The 18,775-nt window shown below is 44.4% G+C and overlaps 1 protein-coding gene across 1 annotated transcript in view; it reads left to right on the top strand.

Annotated features, from left to right (window-relative positions):
- The window catches only part of TBXAS1 (thromboxane A synthase 1), a 157,691-nt gene that overhangs the window by 14,531 nt on the left and 124,385 nt on the right, over positions 1-18,775 (top strand). Inside the window, exon 2 of the mRNA XM_045565287.1 lies at positions 15,828-15,921. Coding sequence (XP_045421243.1) covers positions 15,828-15,921 — 94 coding nt within the window. The remainder of the gene's footprint in view (positions 1-15,827; positions 15,922-18,775) is intronic.

Raw genomic sequence — 18,775 nt, 5'->3', positions numbered from 1 at the left:
CAGGGGGATGGGTGGGACACGGACAATGTATATAACCTGAGCTTTTGTACCCCCATGAAGAGCTGAAATAAAAAAAAAAAAATGTTAGCTGCTACTAACCATACCATTTTCTGAAGTCTTTAAATCCATTTTTATCCATCCCAGTTTGAAGTTTTCCTGATTTTCCTTTTCCAGTGAAAGCAAATTTTATCCTATTTATTCTCCCAGAGATGTACAAATGGCATCGGGAACAGTGCCTGACACAGAGTAGGCACTACCTCCGTCTTTATGGGATGAAGAATGGGAGAACTATGTGTTATTTCAGTATCTCATGAAAGGAGGAAATAGCTTACGGATGTCACGAGGCTTAGTAACCAGCCTGGGAAACCCAAGGTGAAACTTTGGAAGAAGGATGGGATTTCATGAAATTTGTTCCCAGTGGGGCATAGGTAGCCACTCTCCAAGATGGCCCCAAATGCTCCCTGCCCTGGTGTTCACACCCCTGCCTTGTTCCCTCTCCCCTTGTACCAGGGGCAGTTGGTATAACCAACAGAATACAGGAGAGGCAATGGGGTATCACTTCCAAGATCAGGTTATTAGCAAGTCAGGCTTCCATCTTGGGCGCCCACGCTCTCTTGCATCGCTGCCTTGGGGGGGTCAGCTGCCAGTTGAGTAGCCCTTTGGAGAGCCCCATGTGGCAGGGCCTGCCCACAGCTACATGAGTGAGCATGGAAGCGGTTCCCCAGCTTGACCATAACTTTCTGGAAGACCCTGAGCCAAAACCACCCAGCTAATCTGGTCCCAGATTCCTGACCCCCAGAAACTGTGAGATGATAAATGTTTGTTGTTGTAAGTCACTTAGGTTTGGGGGTGATTTGTTACACAGCAGTAGGTCATTAATACAGGTGAAGAGCCGAGACTAGGACGAGGGATTGTAATAACGGAAGGGGTTATAAGGTGCAGGGCAGGCAAGGGGCCAAACCCAGCAGGGTGGGCGCTGGGGAGGGGGCAGAAGGGGACCTGTGAGTCCGAGGCTGTGGCTGTGGTCTGGAGCCCAGAGGGGTGAGAGCCAGAATCAACTGCATTGCTGAGTATTGAGCACTGAGACTCGGTGACCTCAAACTGGAGCTATGGCCTTTTGACCTTGTTTTATACAATTTCTAGTTGGACCTACAGTTGATCATTGTAACTAAGAGATGATCAAAGTTGAATGGGTAAACTTGCTAAGAATTAAGTCAAGGCAAATATCTGGGATTACAAACATGATGCCATGGGATTATAAATATTGTTTGAAACACAATATTCTTTTGTTACTTTGAGTTGCCCAAGCTCTTTAGCTGTCTGTCAAACTGGGAATCAGAATTGGGTTTCCCAGGCTGTTGGGCAGGTCACAGTGCAATAGAAAGACAGAAATATTGGCTGGGTTTATGAAGACATAACTTCAAATCCAATTAGCAACTGTTCTTTGAATGCCTACTCAGCTAGATACAGAAGGACTTAGAATCATTCCACACCTTTGCTACAAGAACCCAACGCCCCCATGCACCAGCCTTGGCTACTCAGAGACATCTAAATTCAATTGGCCAGAGAAACCCTGTGCTCTGCACTAGCCACGTCTTTACATTTATCTGACCTTATTTGGAGTCTGGGATCCCTGCTGACTTAGTGACTAATCTGATCAATTGATTTGAACCCTGGGGATAATGGAGTCCTGTAAAATGCCATCTGCCTCTTCACAAGGTCCTCAGAATCCTTAACCCATAGAAGCGAATAAAATGGGGCTTTCCATGTCTCTGTCTTACAGTCAGGTTAGATTCCAGCCAATTTGCTGCTCTGCAAACGCAAAATGAAAGACAGTAGAGCCTGGGAGTGAAGAGCACGGACTCCAGAGGCAGCGCACCTGAGTTCAAATCTCAGCTCTGCTGCTTACTAGCTGTGTGACACTGGGCCACTTACTTAACCTCTCTGCGTCTCAGTTTTCCCATCCACAAAATGAAGATGATAATAACAGCACGTCCCACACAGAGCATGGGGAGGAATAAATGAGTTCATCTGTGGGAAGCACTTAGAATAGCTCCTGGCCCACGGGAAACATTTTGTAACTGTTCCCTTTTGTTACGCAGGACGCAGAGGCAGGAGCAGCCACAGCTGCCCTCTCTGGGCTCTAATTCAATTGTGTGTTGGGGTTCACCCGAGGCAGATGTCCCTCTCTCACAGAAATGTCTCAAGGGTTCTTTAAGGACTTCATAAAAACAAAGGATTAACTGCAGATGACTAAGCCCACACGATGGAAACAGAATCAGGTACAGTAAATAAAGAACTTAGGCAGGATTATGTGCCTGGAAACAATGCTCTGTGCTCTCCCGCTCTCCGTTGGCAGCCCTGCTCGGTAGGGATTGATGGATGCGCTGAGTAGCCAAGGAAAACGTCTGTGTGCCCAGAGCGGTCTGAGTGGGCTCTTAGAGGAGGTAGCCCTTGAGCAAGAGCCGAAGACTGACCGGGACTGTCAGGCAGAGAAAGAGGGTGGACACACCAAAGAGAGGAGAGTGGGCTGGGATCTGGTGAGGGAAGCAGGTACCAGGGTGCAATGTTTAAGGAAGCCCTTGTTCTCAGGGTCGTGTAAGAGCAGGGCTGGCACTTGCACAGTCCCAAGCGTGAGGGCTTCCTTAAATTTTGTGTCCTAGATGCCTCACTTGCCTCACCTGATTCTGGCCCTGGAGAAGAGTCTGGACAAAAGCCGGGAAGGGTGAAACAACGTGGCATAACTAGGAACATGCAAGTCACTGCAAGATTGCCAGAGCCTAAAGCGGGGCAGAGACCACTTACAGCGTGCCTGGGAGTCATGTTGGGGCCAGATCATCAAAGGCCCCGTGTGCCAAATAAAGGAGGTTAGTGCTTGGTCTGAAACTGACAAGGAGCCAGTGATGAATTCTGAATTGGGCACACCATGGTCAGATTTGCACACTAGCAAGATTCTGGCACTAGTGTGAAGGGCTGAGTGGTGGATGAGGGGAGACACTGAGGCTGGGAGGCCCGTTCAGGACTCTATTGAAGGGTCCATACCCAAGGGAGAGACAATGATGGCCTGGAATAGGGCAGTGTCGGTCGGGGGTAAGGGCAAAGAACTCACTCAAGAGAAGTTTTGGAAGTAGCGCTGACTATACTTGGTGATTGATTGCAAATGAGGATTAAAGGAAAGAGCCAAAGATGGCACTGAGATTTCTAATTGGTGATCGATTTAGAAGCCACGGGGTTATTAGACAAGATAAGAAGTATGTGGAAGGCAGTTAGTAATCTCGGCTGCCCTGAGTCCAAGGGAAAGCCTGGTTGCCACATTTGTTTTCATCGGATAAGCTCTCTGAGGCTGGGCCGTATCTTACTCAGGCATCCTTTGTGTGGTGTCCACACTCTGTGTCACTGAACTGAATTAAGCAGCTGTCACCCCTCCCCATTCTGCTCATTAGCTCCTGAGTGGCCTTGGGGTGCTGCTATGATTTGAATGTTGAGGTTTAATCCCCGATGTGGCTGTGTTGAGAGTTGGGCCTTTAAGAGATGATGGGGTCCTGAAGGCTCTGCCCTCAGGAATGGCCTCTGCAGAGAGTCCCCACCCGCAAGAAGGCGCTTACCAGATGTAGCCCCTCGACCTTGGGCAACTCAGCCTCCGTAACAGAAAGAAATTTCTTTTCTTTATAAAGAATCCTGTTTCAGGCATTCTGTCATAAGCAACAGAAAAAGAACGAGGACAGGTGTCAATGCCCTTTTAAAGATGGCTGTGCAGCCGGGCCCAGACCAAGACAGCGACGTGCCCAACCTTCCACCTGCACACGCAGGACCCGGCTGGGGCTCTGACTTGGCCAGACGGTCTTGCACCGGGGCCTGCAGTGGGACTGGGTGCCAGGCTAGGGGCACGGTCTGGCCTGTGGCTCTGGGAGGTGGAGGCGGGGGTGAGGAGGAAGGCAAGAGGGGGCTCGAGCTGCTGAGTGAGGAGGGCTTCAGGAAGGACAATTTGGGATCAGAAAGTCAGCCGGGGACAGGCTAGAGGGCGGCAGCTTCTGAGCTGCTGTGCAGAAAGGCTAACTCAGCAGTGCTGGGGTGTCCCAGAAGACAATCCAGAACAGGAGGAAGTGCTAAGGCCACAGGGTAGCATTTGGCACCATACCCTGGGACTCACTTCCTCTCTGACCCAGGCAACAGCACGCTGACCTTGTGGTCAACTAAAAGCCCCCACATCCTTTTCTATAAACTATAGTGAAGCCAGGTCTTACCCTTCCTGAACTTGAGAAGGTTGGAAAATACCTGCTCTACTTGCAATTCTCCCATTTTCGTAAAAATAAAGCAAGTAAAAAAGGGAGTCTGAGCTCTTTGAAGCGTTAATTAAAGGCACCACAGTTTCCTTATTTAACTGAGAGCTGCTACCTCATCTGGGATTATTAGCAAAGCAAGAGAGCCTTTGTTGTGCTTGACAAAGTGGTTAATTCAGACTCTAGGTGAATTTTGGCTTTCTCAACATCTTTTGATGTGCTAACATTCCCCAGTGAGGACAACATCATCAATTACTTAAACAAACCATTACCCTGAGAGCACAATTATCAGCGAGGCCCAGTCTGCTGACTGGCAGACAGAGATAGACATGAACTCGGGTTGTGGCTTCAACCCTTACTTGTTCTACAAGGCGAGGCACAAAAGTCCTTTCAAATGTTTTGTGGCGATGCTCCTGCTGAGCTGGGGTGACAGTTATTTTTCCACCTCTACAAAATGCAGCCGGGGTGACTTGTGTCTCCAGGATCCTGCCTGTGACTGTTGACGTGGCATTCTCGTGGGCAGACCACAGAACTCAGCACTGGGAGAACGTGAGACATGAGTTTGTGGCAGCAAACGCCCTACTTCAGGGCCAAATCCTCCAGCTCCTGGAGCAGGCGAGACGAGGCAGAGGCTGTTCCTGTGGCCCGTGGGACACTCCATCTGGGCTCACTGTCCCCTGACACAGAAGGAATTCAAGGCCAGATACAAGAGGCAGCTTTTTACATTTGAAAATATATGAACATACAAGCTTACATTTAAATCTATCTTTATTTAGACATTTAACTAAGCCATTACTCTTTTTTTTTTCTCTCAACCCTAGAAAAGTTTCTGGGGGAAGGTTTTATGCTCGTGTACATATGTCGTTGGCTTTTCTGCTGGAAGATGGAGGAACTCAGTCTAGTTAAATTCTGTCAAATAACCAATACTTAAAACAAAACCACCACTGAAGTATTTCGTACATGTCAGCCACTCCAGTGGTCTTATGACATAATTCCATTGCTTTGTTCTATTTTTACAGTAGAAACCTAGGTTGCATGTGCATCCGTATTATGAAACCACTGTTTGCCGTGCTGTCATCATTCTTCTCCTTTAATTCTCGCTGGGACAAAAGGGCAAGACACTCTCCACGGATACCAGGAGAGGCTGGGCTGGATTTTCTTGGGGTGAGATGGGCATTTTACAGCACACCTGAGAAAGTAGAACACACTCCGTTTTCAGGCAGTTTCTGTGCAGCGCTTCCTCCCACACGTGAACCCCCAGTGCCCTCTCTTCCCCATGGCCCCCAGATGAGCCGTCCCTTCCTTCACCATGATGTGGCTCCTGTTTATTGTGCCAGCTGTGACACCCCTGTTTTCAGTTTAGTGATTTTCTGGGGATTGGTCCTTCTTGGAGGGCCCTGTTTTTGTTTTTTTTTTTAAACTAGCTTTGGTTGGAAATAATAAGCATAGCGACCATTTACCACTTTTTTTAGGCTCAATAAATATCCAACAGTTGGACAGAAGAGTGGTCAAAATAGGAAGCATATATTAATATTTCACTAGCCTCTGACAGGTGATGCTTCCTGGCTGCAAGGATCATAATGTAAATGCTTAATTAACTGTGATTAGCCTGTAAATGTCTGTGTGATCCACGAGGCTGTAAGTTAAGTGCTGTGGAGTGGGGGCGTATCAGTCGTGGTCCCTGCAGCATCCGGGCACCCGGCACCCAGCACCTGGCGCCGTGCTTGGCGTGCAGGAGACGTGCAGTGAACACCTGCCCACCCAATGATTCTCTTCATTTGTATCACGTTGATTAACATTAGCCTCAAAAGTGATAAAGGATTTTACTTCTAGGATGTTTCCCCTTCCTGAAGGTAAACTACTATCACAGTTGGGAATAAATCCAATATCAAATGCCGACCAGCTCTCTTTAGTTCTAAGAAATTAAATAAAGGACAGTAAGATTCATTTGATCTAATTCTCCACTTGTACTCTGAGAAAGGACTGGGATTTTTTTTGTCATTTTGTGGCCATGGTGTTAAACTGTCAGCTGAGCAACCTAGACCAACCACATTTCAACTGTGGCCTCCTCCCCCAGGCAGCGGCACCAGCCAGCTCTGTCCACACGGGGAGCCCAGGCCAACTCAGTCCCCACCCCGGACACTTCTCCTTTCCAGGCACGCTCCAAAATAAAATCAGGATCTATGCACAACGGAAGTTGATGTGGTAGCTGAATAATGGCCCCCAAAGATGCCCACGTGCTAGTCCCTGGCGCCAGTGAATGCCACTTCATAGGACAAAATCGATTTTGAAGATGTGATTGAGTTAAGGAACTTGAGAAAGGGAGAGCCTTTGGGTGGCCCCTAAATATAATTGTGAGGGTCCTTATAAAAGAAACGCAGGAGCAGTGGGAGTGTGAAAAGATGACTGGAAGCAGAGGTTCGACTGTTGTGGCCGTAAGCCGAGGAGAAAAGGATTGGACACTCCCCCGGAGCCTCCAGCAGGAACCAACCCTGCCAACACCTGACTTTAGACCAGTGAGACTGATTTTGAACTTCTGGCTTCCAGAACTGTAGAGATAACAAATTTGGGTTGTTTCAAACCACTAAGTTTGTGGGTATTTGTTACAGCAGCAATAGGAAACTCATACTGTTGGGAAAGATGAGTTTGCTTAAAAAAGGTCCTTCAACTTCTGACCAGATTCACTATACTGATCTTCTATGTAAGGCACCCACTATACGTTTAAAACAATTCTAACGACGAAGGATTCAATTAACGAGTTTCAAAATCTATTTGTTTTTGAATAGGCCTTCATGTGGCTGAAGTATAAAACATGATATCATGGGTTTAACATCTTACACTGGTGACAAATACTGTTGTATCATTATGAACTCACAGTCTCAAATATATTTGATGTGTTTTAATCCATTGCAATTATCACTTGATTGATCAAATTGTCCCTGTATCAATCTCACTGATTGTACAGTTAAGGTGTCAGCCGGGCTGGTTCCTTCTGGAGCCTCCAGGAGAGTGTCTGTTTCTTGCCTCTTTGGTTTCAGGCCGTGTCACTCCAGCCTCTCTGCTTCCAGTCATCACACTGGTGGGGACAGTCATGTTCTAAACGATTGTATCGTTACTGTGTCTCTAAGGTTTCTGGCTTGAGCAGTTGGTGGATTGTGGTTGCAATGATGACCTAGAGATGCCTGAGAGGCAACCGATTTAGGGGGGAAATTGAAGCTAGATTTAGGTATGTTAAGTTTAAAATGCCTAATGTACATTCAAAGGGTGCAACCAATTTGGAAGTTGGATGACGAGGATGGAAGCTCAGTGGAGAGAATGGAGCTAGAGATAAAAATGTGGAATTATTGACTCATGTGGGGCATTTACAGTGATGGGACAAATAGAAGGAAAAGAACCAGCAAAGACACAGGGGAGTGGTCCCTTAGGTAGGAGGAGTGATGTCATGGAAACAAAGAGAAGACAGTGTTTGGGGAAGGAGGAGCATTCATTTACCTCGAAATGCTACTGAGAGGTCAAGCAAAAAGGCTGGCAAGAAATCATGGGATTGACAAGGTTGAAATCATCGAGGATCCTGACAAGGACAGTCCCAGTGAAGCTGTGGGTGCAGAAGCTTAGTTGGAATGGGTGCAGAGGGGAGAGAACAAGGCTAGATAATGCTTTTAAGGAATCTTATTGGGAAGGAGAGAAGACGAATAAGGCAGTGGCTGGAATCAAAGGAGTTTGTTTTTTTCCTTTAAGATGGAAGACACTGGAATATATTTCTATGCCAATAGGAATCATCTGGCAGAAAGGGAGAAATCAATGCACCAGAAAGAAAGAATAACTGAGAATAGTGAGTAAGAGGTGAACAAGGGATTGGCTTTAGATGGGTAAGCACTCCCTCCCCTCTAGCTCTCCCTGTCTCTCTCATCATGATCATCAGTTCATTACGATCTGTTATTATTATACCTGTGGTTTCTAAGCAACCTGCCTGTGTGCTCAGATATTCTCTGCTTGTTCTCAGGTGGTGGTTTATCCACAATGTCCTGGCCTAGAGGGCAGGGAGGAGCAGGTTAGAGGAGAGGGTGAATAGCCTGTCGGAAATGTGGCTGACCTGGTTTCAGCTCTCACTCAATCACTCAGTGGCACTGTCACCTTGGACACACTATTTAACCTCTTTAAGCTTTAATTTCCTAATCAGTAATAGGAGAATAATATTTATTTCTACTTTCATATGATTATTGGAAGGTTCATACAAGACAGTGTATAAAAAGCACTTAGCATAGTGCCTGGCATATAGGAAACACTGAAAACTATTATAAATTGCAATAATAGTAATGATTGTATAACTCTCGTATGTCTGTATAAATGTATAATGTATTTTTCTTGTATTTTGACAAAGCTGTTGTCTGGCTAATGACTACAATGACTGTGTCTTTGTGGTACTTAAATGATCACCCAGATATTTACGTGTATATTCAGTGGTCCTCTATTTTTTTTCCAAAGGAGTAAAGATTATAAGCAGTCCCCTTTTCTGGGCCTTTGGTGACAAATCATAACAACTCTTACTCATTAAATGTTGTGTATAAGGTCTTGCAACCCCCAAATATCTGCCCTTCTGAGATTTGTTTTTGTGCATATTGTAACATTTATATTCAAAAGTTTCCTAGTGGTATGCAGCTATCAGACTATGAAAATACTACTTTTTAAATTGTGTGAGATACAGTTAAAAAAGTACTCAGAGGAAGATTTATAGCTTTAAACGCATTCATTAAAATAAGTGATCTAAGTCATTAACTTAGGAAGATAAAAGAAGACAACAAAGAACAAAGAGTAAACCTGAAGAAAACAGAAGGAAGACTGTTATCAACACATGAGCATAAATTAATGAAATAGGGAACAACAAAACATTAGAAATGATCAACAAAAGAAAAAGTTGGTGTTTTGGAAAGATTAATAAAATAGACAAACCTACAGCAGGACTAATCAAGAAAAACTTTTCCAAGGAAACTAGGAATAGAAGGAAATGTTCTTAACCCAATATAGAATATCTATCAAAAATGTACAGCAAAAACTCACGCTTAATTTTAGAACATTAGATGTATTCCTGTAGAGTCAGGAATAAGAAAAGGATGCTCACTCTCACTGCTTCCTTTTGACATCGTACTAGGGGTCTCAGTCAATGTAATAAGAAAAGAAAATGAAAAATGGGGCAAAAGGATTAGAAAGAAAGAGAACCAACTGATATTATTTGCATAAAATGTAATTGTCAACGTAGGAAATCAAAGAGATTCCATATGTAAACCAGTAGAACTAATAAGAAAGTTTAGAAGGATAATCCATTACAAGATAGGCATTAGGCCGGGTGCGGTGGCTCACGCCTGTAATCCTAGCACTCTGGGAGGCCGAGGCAGGTGGATCACTTGAGGTCAGGAGTTCAAGACCAGCCTGAGCAAGAGTGAGACCCTGTCTCTACTAAAAATAGAAAGAAATTATCTGGCCAACTAAAAATATATATATAGAAAAAAAATTAGCCGGGCATGGTGGTGCATGTCTGTAGTCCCAGCTACTCGGGAGGCTGAGGCAGTAGGATCGCTTAAGCCCAGGAATTTGAGGTTGCTGTGAGCTAGGCTGACACCACGACACTCACTCTAGCCCGGGCAACAGAGTGAGACTCTGTCTCAAAAAAAAAAAAAGATAGACATTAACAAAAATGGTGCTCCTATACATGAGCAGTACCCATAACAAATATACATAAATGGCAAAAAGATCCTCTTCTGTGCATAAAAGTATAAAATGTTACTGCAGAACAGAGAGAATGGAATCGATGAAGAGATATAACACATTCATAGATGAGAAGAGTTAATGGTATAATAATGTTGGTATGTTCTAAATTAATTTATAAATTTAATGTAATTCCAAGAAAAATCCCAACAGTATTTTTTCATCAAACTAGATTAATTCTAAAATTAATATGAGAAAGTAAGATATAAAAAAGTACTTTAGAGTTATAATGATTAAAATGGTGAGGCATTGGCAAAAGCTAGACAAATGGGTGAGAATACACCCAAGCACCTATGCTACTAACGTGCGTGACAGAGGTGGCATTATAAACCAGCAGGGCCAAGCACACTGCCTCTTTGCCAACCCCTCGGAGGGATGTACCTGGCTGCAGGGCAGGATATTTTATCAGGGTCCCACTGAGACACCTATTCTGATGAGCCACCTCTCATTGCAGAACCGGCTCCACATACCCTCTGATCATTGATTTGGCTTCTCCAGTGCCTGGAAAGGAGACGCTCTGAGTAGGAGATGTCAGAGTCTTATTCCTGGAAAAAAAATACCCAACATTATAAATTAGTAAATGAACATTCTTGTTTGCAGGTTGTATCTTAGGAGATCACCTAGCTACCACTGACACATGAGTACAAGTGCACCAGACGGTTTCCAGCCCGAGGGCAAGCTGAGAGCGGGATCTCAGGGCACGGAGAGGGCTGACCGTGAGGATGCGGGAGGTGCTAGAAGGGAAAGTGAGAAGATGTCACATGTAAATTCTATTCCACGTTTGTTCCAAGAAATACCCGGCTTCAGGCATGACTGGAACAACCTCTGTCCTTACACTTGCTCTTGTGGGTGTGGGGCAGGGATGGGGCAGGGATGGGGCAGGGATGGAGAAGAGAATGGCATTTAAAGTCAACTAACAAGGTTGCGGTTAGCTGTTTTCTAAATGAATGAAAACTGTTAGAATTCATCTGCTTATCTTGCTCTTCATGTTCAAATGTGTGCATACGTCAGCTCGCAGTCTCCTGTCAGTGCTTGCTCATTTTCCAACTAATTGTTTAATCAGCTGGGGTAGCGCAATTCTGCCTGCTAGATAAATGGGGCTGGGAATGAGAGGGAGAGAGAAAGAAAAAAAGGAATGAAGGAAGGAAATAATTTCAAAGTTGGGAAATATTTTTGAAATTAGAGAAGAAAGGATGGCAAAAAGTGTTCTCTCTCTCTAGTCAGGAAAGAAAGGCAGATATCAAGATAAATTAACATGTATACCAAACTAGGAAAAATTTTATTAGCATATTTGGTGAAATGGGTAGACCATCAGTGGGACTAGCTGGCACAAATTTTCTGGAAGGCAATTTGGCATCGTGTACCAATGTTTAAAACCAGTGACTCATGGATTTCAGGTCTAGAAAATCAGGCACAAAGTTCTGGAAAACCTTGATGCACAGAGAGGCTTATTGTAGTAGCATAATTAGCTAAAAAATTGAATATACCCCAAATATTTGACAATATGAATAGTTTAGTAAATTGTGACATGTCCACAAGAGAAATATTGTATAACCATAAAAATAATATTCATAAAGAATAACATGGAGATATTTTTCCTTATATTAAATGAAAAAAGCAAAAATATGGAGAAATAGAAATAAAGAAATAGAAAAACATAGAGAATGTGCTCTCCAACATATAAAAAAATAAATACAAAAACATATAAAAAATACACAGAGGAGGTGGGCGTGGTGGCTCATGCCTGTAATCCTAGCACTCTGGGAGGCCGAGGCAGGAGGATTACTTGATGTCAGGAGTTCAAGACCAGCCTGAGCAAGAGCGAGACCTCATCTCTACTAAAAAAATAGAAAAATTAGCCAGGTGTGATGGTGTGTGCCTGTAGTTCCAGCTAATTGGGAGGCTGAGGCAGGAGGATCACTTGAGCCCAGGAGTTTGAAGTTGCAGTGAGCTATGATGATGCCACTGCACTTTAGCCCAGGCAACAGAGGGAGACTTGAAAAAAAAAACAAAACAGAGAAAAAAGCTAGAGAGAATTTCAATAGAAGAAAAGAGAATAGGCTTTCTCCCTCATAGTTTTAGCCTTTTAGCCCAAATTTCTGCCAAGCACTTCATGATGTGTCTTCAGCAAACCTCATGTTCTGCTCCCATTTCTTAAAACCTTTTGAAAAGGCAACAATTTAAGGCCTTGTTTCTAAGAAAGCTTCCAGCATGGCCACAACTTTTTATGAAATTGCTGGCAAAGCTGATGAGAGCCACGTGCATTGAAAGCAATGCAGTAACCACGACAAAGGCCTTCTCTTCTCCAAAGAGCGGGACAGGTGGGTTACCTGGCACCCCTGGGCTTCACCTGTTCTTGGAGCATCACAATTTTTATCCAGGAGAAGTAAAGGAATCTTTTACCATTTCAAAGACATTAGCAGCCTCTGGAAATTTCCAAAAGCAGCTCACCAAGTAGGAGTTCTTTGATAGTGACAGCGAGGATGGATGAATGAGCCATGGAGCTGGCTGCTAAGCTATGCAGCGAGGGGCAGCCTGGAGGGCAAGCTCTCATTTCACTATTTTCTTCTTTTGCTCCAAACCTCAATCCGTTTGACCATCTCCTTAACACATACTTCAACAAAATATCCCCCAAATTATCACGAGTGGCTCCTTTGGCTAAACAATGGACTAAACACCCACGTTGAACCCACCAAGAGAGGGCATTTGTCTTGAGGAAAATGAAATACTGGGAACTTTCCAGCCTTTAAAAATTGAACCTTATTTTGAAAATGATCCATAAGGTTCAATTTATTTTGAGAATGGACAGTGGAAGTTGTGCCACCGGCACGGCAGGATTCGTGTCCTGTAGCATTTAATGACTGCGTTAGTTGTGAAAATAAAACCAAAGGACTCTATCTGAAGCCTTATATACTTTCCGTTGTCATTTTCCAACTTGAGTATCCTTAATGTAAACAATGACAGATGTCCATAATCATAATTGTGGGATACATTTGCATTAATTCCCGTCGAAGGAAAGCTGTTCTAAATATCACAGCATGGTGATTGTGTGATAGTTGCATATTAATATTACCTGCTTGATGCGGCGGCAGCCCAGGCCACCTGCACTTTTTTGGATGGCACAGGATTTAATGACACAATTGGACATAAAAGAGAAATTTCTTTCACGATGACCATTTTTAAAGTAACAGGATAGTTTAAAAAATTGAAACAATCTTTTCAGTGACTCTCTAATACTCATGGGTATCCCTGATGTATCACTTTCCTAGATCTGCCATATCAAAGAACCACAAACTGGGTGACTTAAAACACCCGAAGTTTATTGCCTCACAGTTCTAGGAGTTAGAAGCCTGAAATTGAGGTGTGAGCAGGGCCACGCTCCCTCTGAAGCCTGTAGGGGAGAGTCCTTCCTTGCCACGTCCAGCTTCTGGTGGTTTGCGGATGATCTCGGACGTACCCCGGCTTGCAGCCACGTCCCTCCAGTGGCTGCCTTCTCAGCCACTTGCATTCTCGCCGTGCACCTCCATCTTCTTATGAAGACACTAGTCATATTGGATCAGGGGTCCACTCTACTTTGGTGTGACCTCATCTTAACTAATTGCATTTGCAATGATCCTGTTTCCAAATGTGGTCACATTCTGAAGTCCTGGAGGTTAAGATTTCAACTTATCTTTTTTGGGTGACACAATTCAATCCATTACACATGGGGTCCATGGGTTTTGGGTTAAGAGTCTATTGAGACAGTCAGAGGGCAGCATGGGGACCCTGGGACCAGAGAGTATGAAACAGGGGTGCAGAAAAGGATATGAGAGGGAGGTAAAGGGAACCCACTTTGCAATTTTGCCCATAAAGCTAGTGGTGGTGACCTCTCCCTGAAGATTTGGGCACAGTGACTCTAGTTACTGACGGCAATATTTGGCCAATTTCCAGCTGAAGATGCTCAAGTTCTATACTTGAGTCCAGGTGGCAAAGTGAAGTTTGTGGCTGTGTCCAGGACTCTCTCTGCTGCTGCCATATGCTTGGAAATGTCTGAATTTTGTGCAGAGACACACGAGCTGTATTTTCATAAGTGGAGTCACATAATTAGGGCATGGACTTGCATAATAATTAGCATGCGTAATTAGGCACAGACTTCTTGTCCTTTAGACAATCAAGACATCTAATTACAAAATTAAGATGCAATTACGTGGTCCAAGATCTACATATTTCTTTCTGCCCATTAGAGAGTACATTTAGAAAATAATTCACAAAAACTGATGAAGAAATGAACATAGACACCTGATTCGAGGATGTTAAGGAAAGTGTTAAGTGGGCTGGCGAGTCTTTTTTGGTCTTTCGCCCTAGGTGTAAGGGGAATTATTTAAAACACCACCGTCTACTTGAAAGAATAACTTTTACAAACTGCTCCGTCAACCTTTGGGACACATGCTAATGAAGAGGAACGTTGGCATGACTAATCCGTGGCATTCACACATGGCTCTTGAGTGTGGTTTGTAATTACACTTGAACGTGGACGTAAATTCGATGTTCTGGGAATTCATTCAAACCTAATAACGCAGCCACGCAGTGGAAATCTTGAGAGACCTGGGGGAGAACCTGCCTTCCCATTCTGGGTTCTCCCTTGGGGCCACTTTAAAAATAGACCCATTGCTCAGAATAATGCAAACCAGTAGTTAAATTGCGTCGTCTTTTCCCTGAATATCTGAGTATTTGCTACAATGTTCTTATTTTGAGTGCTCCTTATTGGACTTCAGGTGGGAAAGGGAACAGTTAAAGAATATAGCAAAATTCCATCTCTTTAATAAGTGAGTGCCTCTTACAGCAGTGTTTGTCTGAGTTACGCTGCTCCTGGGAAGCCAGATTGCAATGATGTTCTCTGTGTTTTTCCTTGCCCCCAAATTGTGATCTGGCTGATCTCTGCATGTTGCTAAACACCCAGTTTTACTCATTAATTTTTTTAAACTAACTGAACTTTTGACCTAATTGGCTGCTGCTTAGGAATCAGAGCCATATGTCCGGGTTTTTCGAAGCCAGTTCTGACTTTAACTGTGTTATCCCTCTGTTCCCATAAACTGTTGAAATACCCTAGTAATTCCACTGTTTTGACAGCCACACTGCACTTTGCAGACTGCCGGCTTTCTCCTGGAAAGTGGCATAGAAATCTGTCGGACCACGCTTCCTGAGTTTTGGTTAAGAAAATATGCTTCCCGTATGGTTGCAGGCCGAGAAAACAAAGACTTAAAGGCAGTAGGTGATAGAGTCTCCTCTACAGGGACTGTTTCCTCCATCTCTACATTTTAATATTTCTCTATTTAGACCATGGAATGTGACGAGGGACAAATTATGTGTGTGTTTGTGGGAGGTCAGTCTTGACCAAGAACATACACAGATTTGCACAGGGGGTAAATTGTTTGTTTTCTGCCTTGCCTTCTGAGCAATGGTTCATGATAGAATTAGAGGCCAAGGAAGTGAACTGGTGCATTTTTGAAAACAATTTTGAACAGGAATTCTAGGCGGGGGAGGGGCAGTTGGGCAACACCTTCTCGAAGGCAAGTTTCAGGATCCTTGACCTCTAACCTGTCACTCAATCATGGCATTCGCTGAACTCCTGTGCTAGTCACTCAGCTCCAGGCCTCTGCATTTTCAGTCCTCAGATGTGTTAACTGGAAACATGTCATTCTGCTTTTACTTCCAGAGAACTCAATAATTCAGATTCCTAGGAGCCAAAAGCATGAGCGCAGACATTCATTTCTCCATTTATAAAATTTGCTTTCCCCTGCCCAGGTACTCCACGTCGGCATTCTCAAAACTGGAGAAGTTGGGCATCAGACATCCCAAGCCTTCTCCTTTTATTGGAAACCTGACATTTTTCCGCCAGGTAAGGGCTACCTTCCCACCGACTTCCATTGTCTAATGTGCTGAGCCCGGTACAGGCTTCTTTGAGAAGCATCGCCCTTCTCCCGGTCGCCCACACCTAGGCTGGGCCCTCGTCTGCTTGCACGCGATCTTATGTGATGCAAGATTCCTGCCGTCCAATCACTCATCCATTCGCCTAGAATGTCTACATATGCTAAGCCCTAGAATGTGGAAGAAGGAGAAGTTCCCGGTGCCCTCAAGTGCGCCATCCGATAATGGTGTACAACACCAGACGACGCGTACCCTAGCGCTACGCTGGGTGGCGTAGATGGTAACTGTGGTCCTACTTCAGAGGAGAGGGTGATCGTCAGGGCTGGAAGCACCCTGGGGACTTCCCGAAGACGGGGGTCCTGCAGAAGCCACAGACATGTTTGGGAGCAGTGGGAATGCGGTCGTGTGCGAGCAACGTGGCCAGGTTACCGACAGGCTGGAAAGGCGAGTGAAGAACTATACGTGTACTGACATTTTTGAGTAGAAGAGGGACATTGAAATGGAAGATTACTCTGCAAGCGAGAAGAATTTGTGTTAGGGCCGTAGAATCCAACTGTGGCTGAAGTCTAGGTGTCAACCCTAGGGCTTGGCCCAGGGGGACAATGATAGTGAAGAGAGATGGATGTTGGGGGCAAAATTAAGAAGTTCTGGGACTGACCAGGTGTGGAGAATTCAAGGCAAAATGCATCAAACCTGAGTCTAAGTTTGAGCTGGGGTAACAGGAAGAATAGCCGTGGGTTGACCGAAATAAAAGTTCTAAGAAGAAGGTGTATTTTAGTTTAAGTATGTTGCCTTTGGTTTGCCGGAGTGTTGTGCTGGTGGGAACGGTCAGCAGGCGTTTGTAGGGACAGACTCAGGACTCTGTCTTCTAAGGTTATTTTTTTCTCACATGGGTTTTCTCAGAAACCCCTTGGTTTCTTCTGCTAACTCATGGGGACATTGCCACACACCCACTGCAGGAGGTGACAGATCCTGCATGCGGAGAGCCCCTAAGCCCAACAAAGGCAGGAAGGACTAAATTTGGGCTAATCTCGATAATATTTCTTCAACATGTCTTTAGGATTTCCCCCATCCCTACCCCCGGAAAGGCTGGTGCTTGCACTAGATAGAAAATGACACTAGCTATTTCTGTCCTTTTTCTTCCCTTCTCAATTCTTTTCTACTCTTTTCTGTCCCCTTCTCTGTCCATCACCTTTCCCCACTATTTGTTATGCTGCTTCTCTCGTCCTAGCATTTTTAAATGCCTTCTTCTCTCATCTTGCTCTCTGGGGTGGGCAGTGCACAACTTTTCAGCCCACAAACAACTATTAATATCCCACTGAGGCTTCCTGTGAGACCCTTGAAACAAGTGTGAAGAAATTTGAAAGTGTCAAGACAGAACAACAAACCAGATAGGAAATTTAAAGAAAATATATTTCACACATTTCTGGGAGTGGGGGTGGAACTGATCAGTTGTGTTTGGTTGAGTAATTAAGTTGGTACTAACATTTTGAGGAAAACAGTGCAACTGTCACTGTGGGGAGAGCACCGGGCTCCTGCCTCCGGACGGTTTCCACATTTGCTCCTTTTCAGCTCGTCATCCTGCATGTACACACCCTGCCAAGTCCTTTCTAGAGCACAGTCATTTCAGCCACTATTTTTGTATCCATATACGCTTTCCTTGGTATACAGCAAGCTTACACTGTGACGTTCAGCAGATTTAATGAGAATGGGACATGGACATCGACCTCTTCTAACCCCCAGCTCACCACCCCCACTGTACCCCTTACGGATCTGCCCACACACCCCATTCTCACAATACAAATCTAGCATTTTCCATGCCCCACCCCCATCCTGACTCATGCCTGTGTATTTCCAGGTATACTCCCTTCCCACCGAGTAATGGATCTAGCATCTTCCAACCCACGTGACCCCCCATGTACACCTGCACACACACTCCATCTGCCTGCACAACTCTGTCCCTACAGCACATGGGTCTAGCATTTTCCAACCCTCCACCCTCCTTCTTCCACATGTATCTCTAGGTGTACTCCTTTCCTGTTATAAAATTTGTCCCCTATAAAGTTACTGTAAGGTTCTTATGTTTCAAATATATTGATTTTTTTTTTTTTTTTTTGAGACAGGATCTTGCTCGGTCAGCTGGGCTAGAGTGCAGCGGTGCGATCAGAGCTCACTGCAGCCTCAAGCTCCTGGCCTCAAGCGATCCTCCTGCCTCAGCCTCCCAAGTAGCTGGGACTCCAGGCACACACCACCACGCCCAGCTAATTTTTCTATTTTTTGTAGAGTCGGGGTCTTGCTTTTGCTCAGGCTGGTCTTGAACTCCTGGCCTCAAGCGATCCTCCCATCTTGGCCTCCCAGAGTGTGAGGATTACAGGCATGGGCCACCGTGCCCAGCCAAAACTATATTGATTTTAATTAAAGTTTAACTTAGACAGATCATAATAATTTAGAACTTGTGATAATTTGAAATAGATTCAGTGGAAGTTTATACACATAGTGGCAGTGAAAAGGGGCATGGCCAAGTAATAATAATAAAATAAACCAAATCTCAGAGGGAAAAGTTATAGTTGAGAAGGCAAACGTTGTCAAATATTTTAGCAGAAATTATACACAAATCACTGAGGTCCCCATGATCCATTGAAGCAGAGCTGCCCGGGACTTTTACTTGGCAATGGTTTTCAAAAAGCCATTTGTTTATTCCAATACTCCAAAGTACTTGAAACCAATATCACTTCAATTCTTTTTTTATTGTTTATGTAATCATGTTCTTGCTGTTCCAGATTTTTTTTCTGGATAAGTTTGAATAATGGGAATTTTGCTCAATC

The sequence above is a fragment of the Lemur catta genome, chromosome 11 (genome assembly GCF_020740605.2).
Source record: "Lemur catta isolate mLemCat1 chromosome 11, mLemCat1.pri, whole genome shotgun sequence".
NCBI lineage: Eukaryota > Metazoa > Chordata > Mammalia > Primates > Lemuridae > Lemur > Lemur catta.
The sequence above is the reverse complement of the archived record's forward strand: the minus strand, read 5'-3'. Positions and strand labels throughout refer to the sequence as shown.